This window comes from Cupressus sempervirens, chromosome 1 (genome assembly GCF_028749045.1).
Source record: "Cupressus sempervirens isolate cs-2001-9-10 chromosome 1, ASM2874904v1, whole genome shotgun sequence".
NCBI lineage: Eukaryota > Viridiplantae > Streptophyta > Pinopsida > Cupressales > Cupressaceae > Cupressus > Cupressus sempervirens.
The window spans coordinates 200,114,304-200,133,738 of NC_143118.1; the positions used below are offsets into that span (position 1 = coordinate 200,114,304).

Below are 19,435 nucleotides of genomic sequence, written 5' to 3' on the forward strand. Positions count from 1 at the left end.
ATCCTAGACTCATCTTCACTCTAAATTCTCGAACTACAAACTTCCTTAAATTTAGGAGCTAAATTTTTAAAGCTTTACAAATTAAAAAAATTCATAAGACCCCTCACATATAAATATTCTCCAAACTCACAATATTTTTAGAGAAGCTGCCTCCATACTACCCAACTGGAATGTACAAGAGGTCCTAGAGTGTTTTTCAAAATTGAATTAATTCACAATGTTTTAGACAAACCATTATAATTTTTGAGTCTTCTCCTTTTTTTTTTTCTATATTTTAACTGTCGTAAAATTGATCTCATGAGTGAAGATATAAAACAGACACATTATTAATTTTACAGGCTTTCTTTTGTCTTGTTTCAAAATTCTTATCTTAACATTTAAACTTCCAAACAAAACATATCAAAAGATTATTAAAAAAAAATATATATAACGACTTACTTTCATAAAGTTTAAGAAAATTTTACACGAACGAAAAAGTGAAATATCAATCTCACAATTTCAAATGTAAATACGAGGGATATGATTCACTAGTTGAATAGGTTGTAATAGTTGTCAACATTCCTTGATTTAATGGTAAGTATTTAAATTAATAATAAGATATTAGTCTCAATAGTATCTGAAAAATAATAAATCATAAGATATTATGTTAGCAAATCAATAAAACATGATTAATAGGGATGTTGTTAAAAAATCCCCCTCCTAAAGGTCCTCTCCCCTGTTCGTCTCTAATACTCGGGGGCAAAACAGCAACTTTATATTCTGACCGTTTGCGATAATGCGAGGGAAGGTGATCACTCGATTGTGCTTTCATAATGGCGTTTGCAATAACAAGTAGAGTGGTGCTTGCACATGCAACAGTACAGAGACAAAGGCATAGCGACGGGTGCGAGTACGAAGTATATGTGGGGAGCATGAGGCTGAGGGCAACACCTGGGCCTGCACAATGGGCTTTCTCCACTGCCTATTCAATGGCCTGCTGGGACCTCCAACATTTCATCGTTCTCTTCAAGCCTCAACATGCTTGTGGCCCGGTCAGTATCTATTTAGTTCCTCACAACAAACTTTCCTCTATACATGTGGCTGTTCCGCACTCATTCAATCTTGAAATTGTTAATGAACTCAAAGTACCCATTGCGATTATGGCACTTACGCTTAAGCTTATGTCGCTCTGTGAAGTATGGTAAAGCGAAGTTCATATGGTAATTTAGAACATTGCCACCATCCTCATATCTGCTGTGAAATTGACAAAACTCTAGCGTACTTTATTCATTTTCTGGAACCCATCTTGTTGTGTAAATTTGATTATCTCTCGACTGTATTTATCTTTTTTTGAAATGACTGGCATATCAGAAAATTGCAGATGAATAATTCTTAATAGGAAGAATTGTATTACATAGATATTGGCATGTCTGTCATTAGATTAAGCCTACACATTATGATGGGTATGCACAAATCTAAGTCAGAAGCTGTTCTTTGGCTAAATTGATTTGAGTAGGAAATAGTCCCACAAATTCATGCAAAGGTCAGTCCCACAAATTTATGCAGAGGTCAAGTTTGCCTCAATCATATCTCCATATGTTTGAACCTTGGTAGATGACATAATCAAGAAACATATTATCATCCTTGTCAATTGATAAATAGGATTTTGATTAACCAAGGTGTAAAATATTTGGCCCATTTAACCAGCTACTGTAGCTGGGGCTTAATTCTGCTTCTCAGAATTTGATCGCAGTGGAATAGGTTAAATCAATCTTCTTTCTAAGTTTTCAGAGGTGATACTGTTGGGATTTTATGGTTCGGAGGGCTAGGTTGATTCTTCTTGTAATAAAGGTGTAATCCCTAAACTGTTGGGCAATCGACGTGTACATCCTGCAAGAGAGTATCCGTACTGTTTAAGCTTTGAATTTGTATGGCCTAACACGTGGGTTAGCTTTGAGCCCTCATTCTCATCAACTCATTAATTAAAATTACCAACTTATCCCCTTCTGCTCAGTTTAATTATCAAAACTCTGCAACCCAAATTGAAAGGTTGGATAAGTAAACACTGAGTTAGGTCAGGATTTTAAGGCAGTTCTTATCCATAGATAAGATGCCAGAAGTGAGCCTCAGGCTTTATTTTGAAAACTGCATTAACATTACAGCTTGAGTTCATCTTGACTAGATAGGTTAATGATACGTTTTGATATGATGTTTCCAAAATTCATTATTAGACTGCATTACAAAGACATTGCAAAATCTGATTTCTATCCATAAGGGCAAAGCTGGCCTTAGTTGGATTTAGTTATTTTTAATTGAAAATAGAGTTGTTCTAAGAATGCAGCACATACATGACTGGTGTAGGAGCTGAGGATTAGCTTGGCCCACTAGGATCACCTGCAAAAACAAATACAACTTTCCATAAGAGAGTATGCAAGAAATGAGCTTGCTTGATATTAAGATTTTCATTTATGGGACATGATCAAATGATGATCAATAATACATAGTGTACAATAGCCTTGTTTATACGAAGGATAAGAGATAGAACTAGACACGATAATGCCATGTGTCTTAATGATATAATATGAAACAGCTAACTCAAACAAATACTAAATGACCTAGGACTCAAGAATTAAATGAAATAAGATGTCGCTGACAATTGAGACTTCTATAAAGGTTCCTATTACCTATGTAAACTTGACATGCAAGTAGGACCTACAAATAAATTAGTTAGATAAAATACCTTATTCACACCAACACACCTCATTAAGTGCAACTTAGAGGGAAACAAACTGTTAAGATATGGTAGTGTCAGTCAGAATTCAAAGATAGACCTGGCAACTGTATGTGTGTGCATGGTGAACTGCTATACATACATACACACAGACATAAACATTATTCTTGCCATCAGCAAAACCATCCTTGCAATTAACCTTATCGTCCATATCATGCTAAGTCTGAAATCTGAGCAATCTCTTTTGAATCAAGCATTATTATTTTGCTAAATCAATCAACCATTGATCGATTTTGTGGTCCTTGCTTTATACAGATTGGTGACTATTTGTTTATCCAATAACACCTAATTAAGATCGATGTTTATAAATGTTTATTTGATAAACTGTAAACACTCAATTAGGATCGTTTTTTTGTTTGAAATAATAAATCATTGTGTCTCTTCAGATTGAATAGACATGTCTGCCCTTGTTATGACCATTGGTGGGTGTATATATATGAATAAAGTCAAGAGACAAGAACCATTGAAATATACAAATAGTTCTATCTCTGCAGATCGTACCAGTAATAAAATCATTAAGACTTATTTCTCAAATCTGAATATTTATTTGGTGCATATACATTCTGAATTATTATAACCTGCAAACAACATATGCAGATTAGCATTAAGAAATCAGAAAAAATCCTTAAACCATTATAGTCTGGTCATAAGTTCAATTTTCATTTACCAAACCAATGCATGATGGGTCTTAGCCGTGTGGCCATTTTAGGTACCCATGTACAAACTATCTTTCACAAATAGAAAAAGGAGAAGAACCACACATAGGAAAAGGACCCTCTCTAATAGAGAGAGTGCGAAAGATAATCATATATACAAGTGACGAATAGTTTCGTTGTCAATATTGAAATATTCCAAACGGATATTTGCTCCGCTGCTGCTATAATGTTTAATTATATGAATTATATTTTCTTGCGGATTTCTTTTGATCTTATAGAGCTAGACAAAAGTTGTAGAAGAATGTTGTTTCTTTTTGTATTTTTCAGAATATAGGTATTACAATGAATAAATAATGGTAACAAATAAAATAGAAGTGATAGAAATCATATGCAACAATACATACTAATCTGGAAATGATTCTAAAACAGTACCAACAGAGTCTGATTTATTTCAGAATAGTCTTAATACAAATGTACTTCAAACAAAATTGACTCTAGCTGAAGATGGGAACCAGCTACAGCCAAACAAGTTCAAATGATAAAGCCCAAGTTGCTGCAATAAAACAACTCCAGTTTGTTGCAATAAAACACCCCAAAATTCCTCACTTGAGCTGCTGCAAAGAAACGCTAGGCTGAACCAAAGTGACTGCTTTCCCTAAAAATCCACTGCCTGCAAGGTGTGATTGCAATACTAGAAATCGATCCTTTGCCTTGATCAAATTGTATGCATAAGAACTTTCAAATCTGATCTTGTTGAGGGCTACGTCCCAACAAATCTGCTCTCAGCACTAGGGTTTGCATCCTAGGTGAGGAATGCTCTTCTAGAGCAATGACGTCCAAAATAGGTTGACAAAATGATAAAGATGATCACCTTTAGTTTGCCTTCTCCTTATATCCCCTCTCCAAGGCAATTCGAACCCTAAAAGAACCCTAAAGTGGAATTCATTTGAACTTTATAATATAACATTATTTTCTCCAATAAAGACGTTCCAATAGAAAGAAATCATTACTTTATTAATGACAAATAGCTCCAAGCATCAAATAGGTCCCAGTAAGTGATAATCAAATAGTAGAGATTGAGCTCTTTCCAACGAGCTATCACACAAACAAATTGATCCAGATGGAGCCAAAAAACTCCTTATTACTCCAAAATGGCTAAACACAGCCTTATTTAAATTATTAAAATGCTAACTTAGGAGAATATTTAAATATATTAAAATATTTCCCAAGTAGCTAAGGGACAACCCAAACACCTCTAATACATGAAACTGAGTTTGTCACCTGCCTGTGACTGATGCCAGACAACCTGGGCCAACTAGTAGTCTCACCCTCAAATTTAGGGATACTCCTAAAAAATAGGGAACACACCCAAATCTTCTGAAATTGAGACCAGGGGGTGATCTCATAGAACCTCAACTCTAAAAAATGTCACCACCTCCTAAAAGGTAGGAATCTCCTCCTATGATCAAGGAACTGCCTCCTAAAATTAAGGAACTACTCTCAACTGATCTACTATTGCTTGTAATACCAAATCCAAACGTTGAAAACCTTGACTAAGTCCCTAATCACCATTGCCAACCTACGAGACTCCATAATAGGCTAACTCTCATGTCACTGCTAGACAGAGCTAAAGAGGGGACATGACAATCCTCCCCTCTTTGAGATGCTTGCCCACAAGCAACTGCAAAGCTGGATGTTGTAAAATATTCTTGCCCTCCCAAGTGGTGCCCTCTATAGGGAGACCTCTTCAGTGAATCAGATGCTCTCGAATCACTCTACTTCTCAACTGGTGTTCCCTCTCTTCCAAGATCTCCTCAGGAACCAATGTTAGCTCACCTTCCTCATCCAAGGGAGGTAGATTTGGAGATGGTATAATATGTTGTCTCTGTGCCTTTTTCAGACATGACACGTGGAACACATTATGAATCCTACTACCAGATGGTAACTCAATCTCATACACAACCTCTCCAACACACCTGATAATCTTGTATGGTTAATAAAAATGAGGTTTGAGCATCTCAGCTCCAACCCTTTTAAGGGTGCTCTGTCGTTTAGGTTGCAGTTGTAGGTACACCATATCCCCCACCTCAAATATCCTCTCAATCTTGTGTCAATCAACGTAGACCTTCTGCTGATTTTGTGTCCCTATTGAAGATTCTCTCTGAGAAATCTCATGATGTCCTAGTTCTCCTGTACCCAATCCTATGCCAAAGGAACCTTGCTATCACTAATTGCCAGATCAACAAAAGGTAGAGCATCGTAACTGTAGAGTGCTCTAGATGGGGTCATAGCAATCGACATATGATACGTAGTATTATAACAATACTTGCCCAAGTGCAATCAACGCACCCATGTCCTTTGTTGCGCTACTTTGATATAAACATCAAGATCTTCAAAGTGTAGCATCTCACCATAAATCCACTGGAGGAGTGTATTATACATGTCGATTCCTGGATTCCAAACCAATTAAAAAAAAAATGCAACATATTCATATTGCACCTTTTTGAATAGATGTGCAAACCCATACTGGCAATGCGTCTCCGTGAGGTCCCTACTAACAATCCTTGAACCTGATGCAATCCGGGGAAACTGACAAAATAACATGCTCAAACACAACATGCGATCCTCCATATCTCTCAAATGTACAACCAATTGCTCCATTCTGACAAAAATGCCCAAACACTCCAAACCATGAAGAAATTTATGGAAGTCTGTGTAAAGTGATGTATCTCGCGAATCAATACCTGGGTCCCATAACAAAATATATGTCATACTGTGTGTGATGTAGAATAACTTCATATTATCATCATCACTATCAAGTAACCTTCTGTGTATGCAGGACACCATAACTATGGGTGAGTAATATCTTGCATGCTTAAACACTATCAACAATGGCCACCCTATTTCACTATCATAACTCTAACCGGCAACACAAGTGATATCAAACATACTATCAAACCAATTCCAATCAACAACAAACACTCTCCACTTTGTCGCTAACCTATAGGGACACCCCCCAACACTCCCATACTGTTGAAAACCTAATGTAGATAGTGAAAAGCTCGGATGAGTCATAGGATCCCCATCAGGATAGTCACTAATCCTCAATGGATTGAAGAGTACAAAGTCACCAATCAGCAAGGTTATTTCTGCCTCGTCAAGGAAACCATGAGGCCACCTCTTAACAAAAGTATATGTGCCATCCATGCCCATAAGGGGCAACTCTTGAGTGGCCGGCCCACCAAGTGTATGCTCAACTTCACAATCATACTCCAAGATTGAGCTCCTCATATCATTTGTGTCATCAAGATCAAGAGCCTCCTCATCATCCAATTCAAAGAGTGGGTTATCTAAAATCAAATTAGCACTCATCTCGTAAAAGGGGTTATCAACAATGACTGAGAGTATGTCATCAACTTCTTCAAGACTATAGGCAGCAAACTCATGAGAATGGGAAGTAAAATTGCTGCTATCCAAACTCCGAATTTTGGAATCCTCTATACCTTCTTTGGAATCATCTTGTATATCCTTAGTATTAATGGAATTACTGGTGTCACTAGATAATGTATCATCAAGTGGTTCCTCTTCTTCATTCACCTCATGAATATGGTGTCTATCCGAATGGGTTGTTGCAAGAGGCAAGTTTTCTGATTGAGCTGAAGTAGAATGTAGTAGACTCAGCTCCACACAATGTTCCTCCCATTGATTTTCTGATATTGTAGGTAAAGCATGGATTAAACTCAACTCCCTACTCAATTCTTCAATCTGATTTTCTGCCATGAAGAGAGTTACTTGAGAATTTCCCAAAGTTTCTCTAACTTTTAAAAGTTCTGAAATAAGCTGATCAATCTCCTCTTCTTTCCCCCTCAAAGCAAAAGAGTAAATAACACCAAGGTCAAGAAAATGATCTCTATTTGAAAGGAGGTTTAAGTAATTATTCTCAATTGCCTTCATGGCTGTCTTAAGCACATGCAAATCAGAGATTGATGAAGCCTCTTCTTTACATTTATGCCTTCCCTCAAGTTGGACCTTCCAAATGTAGCTCTTTACTAACTTGTGGGAACTTTCAAAATGTGACAAGGTTGCAATGACCTTTGCTTCACCAACCTTTAGTTGGCTCTCCAAAACAAGCTTATGGATGTGTAAATCCATAAGCAATGGATGTGGACTAACATTGAAGAGCAGGGCTCTCTTCAATATCCTCTTTTGATACCCCCTCAAGATCTTCATGTGGTAATTCCTTTTGTTGGTTATTGCTGGTCCTTGTTTCCCTTGTTGACTTATCTTCTCTCCCAATACTTTCTTTTCTATCCTTTGATTCTTCTTTCCTTCCTTGCTGCTAAGATGAACTTTTGGATACCAAATCATCCTCGACATCTGGTATACCCATAAATTCTGTGAATGCAAACATGTCTTGTATCTCCTTAGGAAGAGAACGATGCTAATGGTAGCCGCTCATTATTGCATCATTGAAAGTCTTAGTAGGAGGCATCTTACTTGTACCTGTTGACGAGGATGAAACTTTAGAGTGCCCATTTTTAATTCTAGCCATGGTATTGACTTGCAACTAACCCAATAGGTTGGCAGGTTTGATTCTCTGATACCATTGAAATATCCCAAACGGATATTTGCTTTGCTGCTGCTATAATGTTTAATTATATAAATTATATTTTCTTGTGGATTTCTTTTGATCTTATAGAGCTAGACAAAAGTTGCAGAAGAATGTTGTTTCTTTTTGTATTTTTCTGAACATAGCTATTACAATGAATAAATAACATTAACTAATAAAATAGAAGTGATAAAAATCATATGCAACAATACATACTAATCTGGAAATGATTCTAAAACTGTACCTGCAGACTCTGATTTATTTTAGAATAGTCCAAATACAGATGCAATTCAAGTAAGGTTGACGCCAGCTGAAGATGCGAACCAGCTACAGCCAAACAAGTTCAAATGATAAATGTTGTCGGTAGAAACTGTGTAGCCGACGGGTTCATGTTGTCGGTAAAGATTTTGTAGCCGACGGGTAGATTAGTATTGTTATGTAGCCGATGGACCCCTTCGGGAAGGTTCGGCGGGAAGTATTTATACCCTGTCTGGGATCATTGTAAATCATCTTATGCTTTATATGTAATCTCTTGGCATATGCGAATAATAAAAGGAGATCTGCTGTTCTTGCTCATTGTCTATGTGTATTAATCAATTAATTTATGCGGTAAACATTTGGTGCCCCAATTCGAGTTGCAGGGCCATCCGCTTCCAACAGTAAGAAACAAAAAGTAAGAGCTGAACTCACACATCTTATTGTTCAGTTTGAGGGACTCAATGGTAGCGAATGCCGAAGATGGTGGTAAGAGACTCCAGACACAGAGGTAATTAAAGAGATTTTCATACGAGCACAGGTGCATTGGGCCATTCAGCTTCCAGTTTTTTCCATTCGATTGTTTGAATCAGTTTTGCGAACTATGATAGAAGCATATAATCAGCACAGAAAAACCAACACATTTTTGTACAAAAAGCATCGAATGACGATTTCTTTTAAACCTAAGGATTTCACTAGGGTTTTCGGCATCCCTGGGCCAGGTGGTTGGAAGGTGGAAATCAAGAACCACAAGCTGTCTTAGGAATGGAAAGAATATTGGATATGACTAGTGGGCCGTGATCTTACACCTGAGGAGATGGAGTTAGTGGTAAAGGGATCTAAATGCAGAGGGCTTCGGCGAGATCTTATTTGGGAAGGCCACTAGGGGTGCATTATGGATGTCATTAAGAGCAAGTTGACAGGGGCAACTTGGGCTTTGGATATAGCATTGCCATAGATTGTATTCATGAATGGCATCATGAACAACACGGTGTATGATTGGGCTACAGTTCTTGCCGACAGGATGGAGGAGTTCATGACACTCCAGCACCGCACATTCTTCATGCCGCACCATGCCATCGGTTTGTTTCTGGAGGCAGCAGTTAATCAGATACCAATGGATGATTTTGAAGCTCCTCCACAGGGAAAGTTGGTGCAAGGAGAGCCTCCAATATTCTATTGGAGACATTTGGACATGGGTGGAACAACAGCGGGACAGAAGAAGGTATTTCGAGGATTGGAGGCTCATGGGGATATCGACAGCGGACGGGAGGAGACTTCAAAGAGTAGCAGGGCTGAGTACGAGGAAGAGAGTACTTCTGCAGAAGTTGGCAGCGAACCAGCAGTTAGCGAGCCAACATTTTTCACCCCGCTGCAATTGTCAATTTCGGCACACTTGTCCGCCACCACTTCACACATTCCCTTGTTTGGTTAGCGTCATGCACCAGTTGTTATGACCCCATCGACGGTGGCAGATGTCCCACAAATAGTAGTAGATGTCCCACAGGCAGTGGCTAAGGGTGTCCCACCGACGATAGATGTTGTTGCACCGACGACCACTCCAGATGTTGCTTTCTCCACGACTGCGGCGGATGTTGTGTCTCCTATAGCTGTGACCAAGGGCTTGCCTTCCCAGGATTATACGCCAGACCCTGTTACACCAGCAGAGCCAGAGTTGATAGTGTTGCCAGTGCCAGAGTCTGAACCCCAGGTTCATTTGGATGTGATTGGTTCAGATGCTGTGGTCACTATTTCATCTTCCTTGTTGACAGAGGCACAGTCAGAGCAACCTGAGAAAATGGAGGTGATCGATAGAGCGAGCGAATTTTTGAGGCAGCAGTTCCGGCTCATTCCTGCAGAGGTCAGACCATCTATTCAGTCCCCCAGCCATGGAGGAGTCCCTCCAGGACCAGCAGCCGTATCAAAGCCACAGGAGGTGGCAGTTCCACAGTCAGAGGGTGTGCCCAGGAAGGAGGAGGTGGCACCAGATATGGACATGATGACAATGGCGGTAGCAGAGACGAATACTGATGGGAAGTGGACCATGGACGATGTGCCAAAGGAGGATTATGGGTCAGACGAGGATAGATGCAGAGATTACCTCAGGGCTATGCAGGTTGCGCTACAGAAGAGACACAATGTGGCATTGCAGGTTATGACTCGGTGGAGGGAGTGGCATTTGGTTCGAGCTTATATCAAGGGGATTTGTTTGCAGCGGTTCCGTTCATGTTTTGAGGACAGAGGTTGGTCAACAGTTGAGACACCAGAGATGTTGGCGGATTGGGCCACCGAGTTGGAGTTGGGTCTGTGCAACACTTCCATGGAGAAGCTGGCACATGAGATAGTAGGATTGTACAAAGAAGTCTACCATGCTCGTAGGCGTGCGGAGGCGGACAGGGTTGCAGTGGAGAGGTCTCTAGCAGCAGAAAATGAGGCTAGGGAAAAGGTTACTGCAGATTTGGCCAGCCAGCAAGCAACATGGGCAGTTGAGCGTGCAACACTGCTATGGGATAAGGAAGCGGCTGAGCAAGAATTATAGTTAGTAAAGACCCAGGCTATGGATGCAGCGCTTCTCCTGAAGGAAGCCGTAGAGGTTAACACACAGATTCAGAAGGATTTGAGCATTTGGACGGAGCAGGTCTATGAGTTGCATTGGCAGAAACATTCTTCAGGATTACAACCTTCTTTCCAGTGTATATTTTTTCTCTATTGTATTTTGTGGTCTCTTGTTTTTGTTAGAAGTTGCCAAGAGATGACTTTTCTTTTGGGGGGGATGCTGTCATCGGTAGAAACTGTGTAGCCAACGAGTTCATGTTGTCGGTAAAGATTTTGTAGCCGATGGGTAGATTAGTATTGTTATGTACTCGATGGATCCTTTCGAGAAGGTTCGGCGGGAAGTATTTATACTCTGTCTGGGATCATTGTAAATCATCTTATGCTCTGTATGTAATCTCTTGGCATATGCGAATAATAAAACAAGATTTGCTGTTCTTGCTCATTGTTTGTGTGCATTAATCAATTAATCTATTCGGTAAACAATAAAGCCCAAGCTGCTGCAATAAAACAACTCCAGTTTGCTGCAGTAAAACACTCCATAATTCCTCACGTGAGCTGTAGCAAAGAAATGCTAGGCTGAACCAAAGTGGCTGCCTTCCCTAAAAATCCATTGCCTGCAAAGTGTGACTGCAATACTAGAAATCGATCCTCTGCCTTGATTAAACTGTATGTATAAGAACCTTCGAATCTGATCTTGTTGAGGGCTACGTCCCAGCAAATTTGCTCTTAGCACTAGGGTTTGCGTCCTAAGTGAGGAATAAATGCTCTTCTAGAGCAATGACGTCCAAAATAGGTTGACAAAATGATAAAGATGATCGCCTTTATTTTGCCTTCTCCTTATATCCCCTCTCTAAGGCAATTCAAACCCTAAAAGAACCCTAAAGTGGAATTCATTTGAACTTTATAATATAACATTATTTTCCTCAGTAAAGGCATCCAAATAGAAAGAAATCAGCATCCAAATAGAAAGAAATCATTACTTTATTAATGACAAATAGCTCCAAGAATCAAATAGGTCCCGGTAAGTGATAATCAAATAGTAGAGACTAAGCTCTTTCCAACAAGCTATCACACATAGGCAAATTTATCCAGATGGAGCCAGAAAACTCCTTATTACTCCAAAATGGCTAAATACTTGCCTTATTTAAATTATTAAAATGCTAACTTGGGAGAATATTGAAATATATTAAAATATTTTCCAAGTAGCCAAGGGACAACCCAAACACCTCTAAAACATGAAACTGAGTTTGTCACCTGCCTATGACTGATGCCGGACAACCTGGGCCAATTGGTAGTCTCACCTACAAATTTAGGGATACTCCTAAAAAATAGGGAACACACCCAAATCCCTTGAAATTGAGACCAGGGGGTGATCTCATAGAACCTCAACTCTAAAAAAGGTCACCACCTCCTAAAAGGTAGGAATCTCCTCCTATGATCAAGGAACTGCCTTCTAAAATCAAGGAACTACTTTCAACTGATCTACTACTGCCTGTAATACCAAATCCGGACGTTAAAAACCTTGTCTGAGTCCCTAATCACCACTGCCAGCCTACGAGACTCCATAGTAGGCTAACTTTCATGCCACTACTAGAAAGAGTTAAAGAGGGGACATGACAAATATCCCCCAAAGAATGTATCCATCACAAGATACAATATTCCCCCCATATGCAAGGACGATGCATGACAAATCTTAGCTATGTGGCCATTTTAGGTACCCTTTTACAAACTATCTTTCACAAATAGAGAAAAGGAGCAGAACCACACATTGGAAAAGAACCCTCTCTAAAAGAGAGAGTGTGAAAGATAATCATACATACAAGTGATGAATAGTTTCGTTGTCAATATCCCCCAAAGAATGCATTCATCACAAAGATGCAATATTCCCCTCATATGCTGCAAAGAAAGAGACCGGGCAATCCCCCACAATGTTTAATGTTCTGCAAACCCGAAGACCATGATCCAATTTTCCTCTACAAACAACTTCTTTCCCTTTTAGATGAAACAAAACCAAGTACAATTGTATGAATGCATTCCATTTTAGATAGGAATTGACCTAAAGAAGCATGAAGATGTACGGTGATATCATTGAAATCTGCGTAGAAGTCTCCTTGTTTGCAGAAGATGAAGATGGCACAGTCCAATTAGATATGTGCCCAATCAATGAAGAAGGTGACCGACTAGGGATATGTGGAAATTGATGCAGAACTAGCTCTGAAGACAATGGTGATTTGACAATAGGAGTGCCGTGATTGTCATCGAAGTGTAGAGATATTCCCTCAAATGTGTTCTCCAAATTTGGAAGAAAATGATGGATCCCGTTGAATTGGAATGATGGAAGTCTCAATCAACAACTCTACATAAGGAATCACTAAAGGTGAAGGATGAATAATTGGTGTTAGTGTAAATAATTAATTATTATTACACTTTTCTTAAGTTTACTTAGGAATATGCATAGTCATATGAGTTGTCTTGTTGACAACACAGGATTTGGTAACTTATTTGAGCACATGGTGTCTACAAAATCTCTTTATGAGATACACCTATTAATGCACAGGTTAGGGCACAATAAGCATAATGCTGGTTTCAATCCAAAAGGACAGACATACACCCAAACTTCTACACCATGACACAAAGACAATACTAATGGAACATCACTAATCCATACAACTCCATACTTGGCAAACTTGATTCAACACCCATGAATGGTGGATTTTCACAAATAAGGACTCAACATGTTAAGGGGTTCAACATAACACCAATACCAAGGAATCATGGCCAAACAGCAACCAAAACTCAAATTTCATAACTCTGTCCAGATAATGCAGCATTTTAGGTTACTAGCCCTTCCAAAGACAAAATATGCAACAAGTACAAAATCTTCCAAAGGACCACAGAAACCAAACAGCATTCTAAGTACCCTTTATTGAGTTTGTTAAATCCCCAAAAGGACAAATGCTGAAGCCATTTATAAGCCTTCCAAAACTGGACTGTTCTACAAGCCTAATTTCCCCAATTAGGTCACCTTAATGAAGGAAGTACCAAAAATCCAAAGGGAAGGACCAAACCAAAGCATCAAACAGCTAGATTAGGACAAGGGAAGGCAGTTTCCAAAGTTTCACTTACTGGCACAAACCCCGAGGCATGCAAATCATCGATTTTCATAATGCAGCAGAGTTGTCACATGAGGATGCCAACTCATTTGTGCAAATTCTGTACAGCCACCATCTACTCCTGCTTGGAAACCACCAAAATCTTAATGTACATTAGACAACCTCCCATTCCACCAAAAATCAGAATTTTCCAAGGGTGGAAATGGGAAAAATCAGCATTTTTGTTCAAAACCCTAGGTGGTAATGGTTTGAAAGCAACTTTTACAAAAAACCATATATCTTCAGCCTCCCAGCGAATCAAGAGTTTAGAGTAGGCTCATTTGAAAGGTGATTCAGCAATCTTCAATAAAAACCAACTCTCCAGGCCCCCTGATCCGTACAGTCCGTATAATGCATGAAAAGACGGTCTTTTTGCAGGAAAAATGATGGATTCTTTATTGATTTCAAAGGAAAAGTACAATCTATGTCTTCCACCCGCCTGTAAGGGCTTATCAAGACCTTCCTCCAACTGGTCCAACCAATTTTCAAAGGTTGTGACCATTGGAGGGAACCATTACAAACAAAAAACCTTATTATTGCATAAATGTTGCATTATTGTTCTAGTTATGCAACTTATTTTGCTTTTTATGTCTTTATTAAGACTTCTAAGGATTGTAACATTTCCTATGACTTCTAACAAGACCCTAGAAGACTACTAGACCCCTGCGACCTCATGAATCAACCGGTTTATAGAAATACCAAAGTTGTCAAGGGTTCACACAATAGGGTCATATTGCAAGAAATAACCAAAAATGTTAGAATCTACTTTGAAAAGGCCTAGAAGACCTTAAAGCCATTTGTTTTGATAGGAGAACACCTTATGACTACTTGGTTTGATGGGGTGCTCCTGCACCATGTTGCCCACGCTGTTTGAAACTCAAGTTCCCACTTGAGGCTAGTTGTTCCAAAGTGTACCCATGTTTAATGATGTCTTGTTTTGTCATCCAAGTGGCATCAATGTCAGGAAGACCTCTCCACTTGACAAGGTATTGCAAATAAGTCTCGTGCCTGGTCTTCTTGTAGATCTTAGTGTCAAGGATCTTCTCCAATTGAAGGGGTTGACTTGGTGGAAGTTCCTGCAACCAATCAGTATGTGTCTCTTCCTCATCATTAGTACTTGTCACATCAATATTTCCTTTAAAAGGAGTTAGATCAGCAATGTTAAAAATAGGAGAAATTGAAAGAGATGGTGGAAGAGTGATTTCATAGGCATTTTCACCAAACTTGTGTAGTATTGTGCAAGGTCCTATTTTCTTCATTTGAAGCTTGGTGTGCTAATCCTTGGGAAGCCTCTCCTTTCTGAGGTAAGCCCATACCTTGTCACCTACCTTAAAATGCACCTCTCTTCTCCTCTTATCTGCCATTGCCTTATACTTTTGTGCTGATTGCTCTAAACTATCTTTTACCTATTCCTACACTTGTTTTATCATCTCTGCCAACTCTTCTCCTTTAGCACTGATTTTAAAATCATTTGGAAGTTCCCTCAACTCCATAGGACCCTTGGGATGCATGCCATAGACTGTTTGGAAGGGTGTTTTATGTGTGGATCTGTTCAAGGAGTCATTAAAGGCAAATTCAGCTTGTGGCAACAAAAGATCCCAACTTTGAGTGTACTGTTTTGTCAAACACCTAAGGAGATTGCCAAGAGATCTGTTTATGACCTTTGTCTGCCCATCCGTTTGAGGATGATAGGCAGAACTATATTGCAAATTTGTTCCCAACTTCTTATTCAAGGTCCTCCAAAAATGACCTTGGAACTTGGCATCCCTATCTAACACAATAGACTTAGGCAACCCATGAATTCTAACAATTTCCTTGAAGAATAAATGTGCAATGTGTGATGCATCATGAGTACTCTTGCAGGATATAAAGTGTGCCATTTTGCTAAAATGGTGCACAACCACAAAAATGTTATCATACCCTTGTTTTGTCCTTGGGAGTCCCATAACAAAATCCATTGAAATAGCTTGCCATGGCCTAGAAGGTATAGGAAGAGGTTGGTAAAGACCTTGGTTAGTAGATGTTCCCTTGGCTTGTTGGCATATGACACAAGTTTCCACAAATTTTCTTACATCATTTTGCATCTTTGGCCAATGGTAATACCTCCTAACTGCCTCTAATGTTTTATCTAGACCAAAATGGCCACTTGTTCCCCCATAATGCTTTTCTTTAATAATATTATGCCTCATTGAACACCTAGGGATACATAACTGATGTCCCTTGAAAAGTAAGCCATCTTGGATGAGAAATTCAGAGAAATCAGTATTATACCTGCCTACCAATACAAACCTGATAAATATGGCCAAAATCAGTATCATCTTTATAAAGGTCCTTAAGAGCACTTATCCCAATGCTTTGGAGTTGGATTTGCTACACCAAAGTGATCCTCCTGCCCAATGTGTCAGCCACCTTGTTGGCTTGACCCTTTTTGTTAGCCGACTAGATTGTTGTCAGTGTTTCTGTAGCCGACGGAATGATTGTTGTCGGTGTTTCTGTAGCTGACGGGATGATTATCGTCAGTGTTTCTGTAGCCGACGGGGTGATTGTTATCGGTGTTTCTATATTCTGTAGCCGACGGGTAAATAGTTTGTAGCGGACATAATGTTTGCGGCCGACGGACTCCTTCGAGAAGGTTCGGCGGGTAGTATTTATATCTTGTCTGGGATCATTGTAAATCATGATTGATCATTCATCTTATCAAGCATAATGTAATGTTCTGGCATATGCGAATAATCTAAAGAGTTATGCTATTTGTGTTTCCATTGTCTGTATGCATTGATTTATTTTACTCGTACGGTAAACATTTGGCACCGTTGCCTTATGAACCTTGAAAGTGGGAGGAATGAAGATTAATGCCAAATCAACTTAACAAGGATCAAAATAACGTCAAGGGAAAAGATGGAATCCGTACTGCGCAAGAATATTTAATTCTGGCACAGCAAGCTGAACACCGAAGGAGATTCCAGAAGATTGCCGATGGAAACCGGAGCACGGAAGACTTGTTGGTGGAAACTCGGCAGCGGGTGGAATTGGTGGAAGAAGCATGGGAGGAGTTTTTGAATTTGTGTTCGCCGAGGGAAGAGAATCCAGATGGAAGAGTATCGACTCGCACGGCTCGGAGTGCCGATGGAGCAAGAGCGTGGAGTGAACTCTTCGTCTGGGATATACTTCCGCAGGGGACAACTTCAGAGCACCCTTCTTCACCAAGGTTCACAGCTATTGAGTCTTATGGTGGGGGAAAACAGTCCGCCGGTGTGGGAGAACAGTCCGCTGGTGTGGGAGTGCAGTCCGCCGGTGTGGGAGACCAGTCCGTCGGTGTGGGAGTGTAGTCCGTCGGTGTGGGAGTGCAAACTGCTGGTGTGGGAGTGCAGTTTGCTGGTGTGGGATTGCAGATCGCCGGTGTGGGAGTGAAGAGCACCAATGTTGCAGGACCGAGCAACTCCTGTTTACAAAAACCAATCATGATGGCGGGACCAAAAGAGAAATTGCCAAAGTTCAATGGCGATGGTATGGCCGATCCCATTCGACATTGCATAACATGTGAAACAATTTGGAAGGCAAATGGGATAACTGATGAAGACGATTGGATGAGGCAATTTCTGGCCACCTTACGGGGCGTAGCATTTGATTGGTTTACTGATACAGATCCACAAAAGCTAAACAGTTGGGACAACATTAAAAAGGAGTTTTTGGCAGAATTTAAACTGTTGCGGGATGATAATGAAATTGTAGCAGAGATCTTCAATACTAAGCAGGGGAAGAACAAAATCGTTTGCGTTTACGCTAGGAAATTAAAAGATTTGATAAATAAAATGGAAAGTAAGCCAGCAGAAGGACTTCAGAAAAGATGGTTTGTGGAAGGCCTACGCTCAAAGTTGCGGAGGAAAATGAAAATTGTGCCACCACTGTCATATACAGAAGCTTATAATAGGGCATTGGACCTCGAAAGTGAGTTGAAGACAAAGAAGAAGACGAAGACTAGCTCATTTAATTCGAATGATGATGAGCCTGCCAGAGATGATAGCAACGACGATGAAGGCAATAGTAAGAAGGTTCATGCCCTATAGGAGGACATGATCCGCATGATGAAGGAGTTTAAAAACATGCAGAAGGAGCCAAAAGGCAGTGAGCTGTGGTGCACAGAGTGTAAGACTGACGGTCATACTAAAGGATCGTGTCCAAAGAACCAATTCTGTGACATTTGTTAGATCATGGGCCATTCGACAAAGAAATGCCCCTTTAACATGAAGACCAGAGGATCTCCGCAAGTGCTTCTTACATAGGCAACTTCCACATCAGGAGGGAACAGAAATGCAAACATTGATGGTGCCACTCAGGGTGCGTACAGGAATAATAGCAGAGGGCAAAATAACAATAACAATGTGAACAATAATAATAATAATGGGAGTCGAAGTCGAACCTAGTATGATGCAAATGGATGGCCGATTGTTCAATGCCGAGCATGTAATTTGTGGGGTCATTTTGCGCGGGATTGTACAGCGGCAAACACACCGAAATTATTATGCAGATAGTGTGGACCCGACAACCAGGAAGATGCCAAGTGCCCAAAGTTTGGAGTAAACTTGATCACTGTCGGCATGGATGAAGAGGAGGTTCTGGCAATTACGCAGAGGCAAGCAAAACTGCCGGCGGAGGAAAAGAGAAAATTGGGGGAAGCGCAGGTGAAAATTGGAAAGGCATCATTGGCAGAGACATCTTAGTTAAAAGACATCACCGACACCTTGGCAAGGAACTCCGCGGAACAAAACATCGTATGACAGATCTTACAAACGGAGGTACCGGTCAAGATAAGTGACCTTCTTCTCACAATGCCCCAGTTACGGACGGCCATTCTGAATCATACACCATTTTCGAAAGCAACGGAGGACACAGGAAGGGACAGTAGTCCAACGAAGGCAACAGACCCAATGCTTCTGGCGCTCACGACGGGAAGACATTCGGCAGTTGTCGAGATGGGGATTTTGGGAAATGTTTTGACAGACACAATTGTTGACGGAGGGTCCGGCGTGAATGTCTTACCGGAGGATACCTGAGAGAAGTTGGGAAAGCCGATCTTGTGGCCACCTGCATTTCAGTTGCTCATGGCAGACCAACATGGGAGTATACCAAATTTTTACAATTGGCTTGTAAGGAGAAGTGGGAGTATATGAAGCAACCTCATCCTCATCTTTTGAAGATTCAAAGTATTCCAAAGAATTAAACTCCCAAATAGTAATATAGTTATAAGGTGTCGTTTTTGAAAAACGGCGAGGCACAAGATAGCTAGAAATATGTGTTACCAATTTAACATACCTCCTAAGTTGCTATGTTATATGTTGAACTAAGTGTGTTTTAGTTGTTAAGAATACATATTACAGAGTGAAAAGAATGCAGAAAGTAAAATACAAGAATCAATAAACAAGAAAATTGATCACTT

At 40.0% G+C, this 19,435-nt stretch overlaps 1 protein-coding gene across 2 annotated transcripts in view; it reads left to right on the forward strand.

Annotated features, from left to right (window-relative positions):
* Positions 1-705: 705 nt before the first annotated feature.
* LOC149576816 (PTB domain engulfment adapter) overlaps positions 706-19,435 on the forward strand; it is a 52,759-nt gene continuing 34,029 nt past the window's right edge. For both annotated transcript variants that reach the window (XM_089822271.1, XM_089822363.1), the window contains exon 1: positions 706-1,031. In XM_089822271.1, coding sequence (XP_089678397.1) covers positions 813-1,031 — 219 coding nt within the window. In that variant the 5' untranslated portion in view covers positions 706-812. The remainder of the gene's footprint in view (positions 1,032-19,435) is intronic.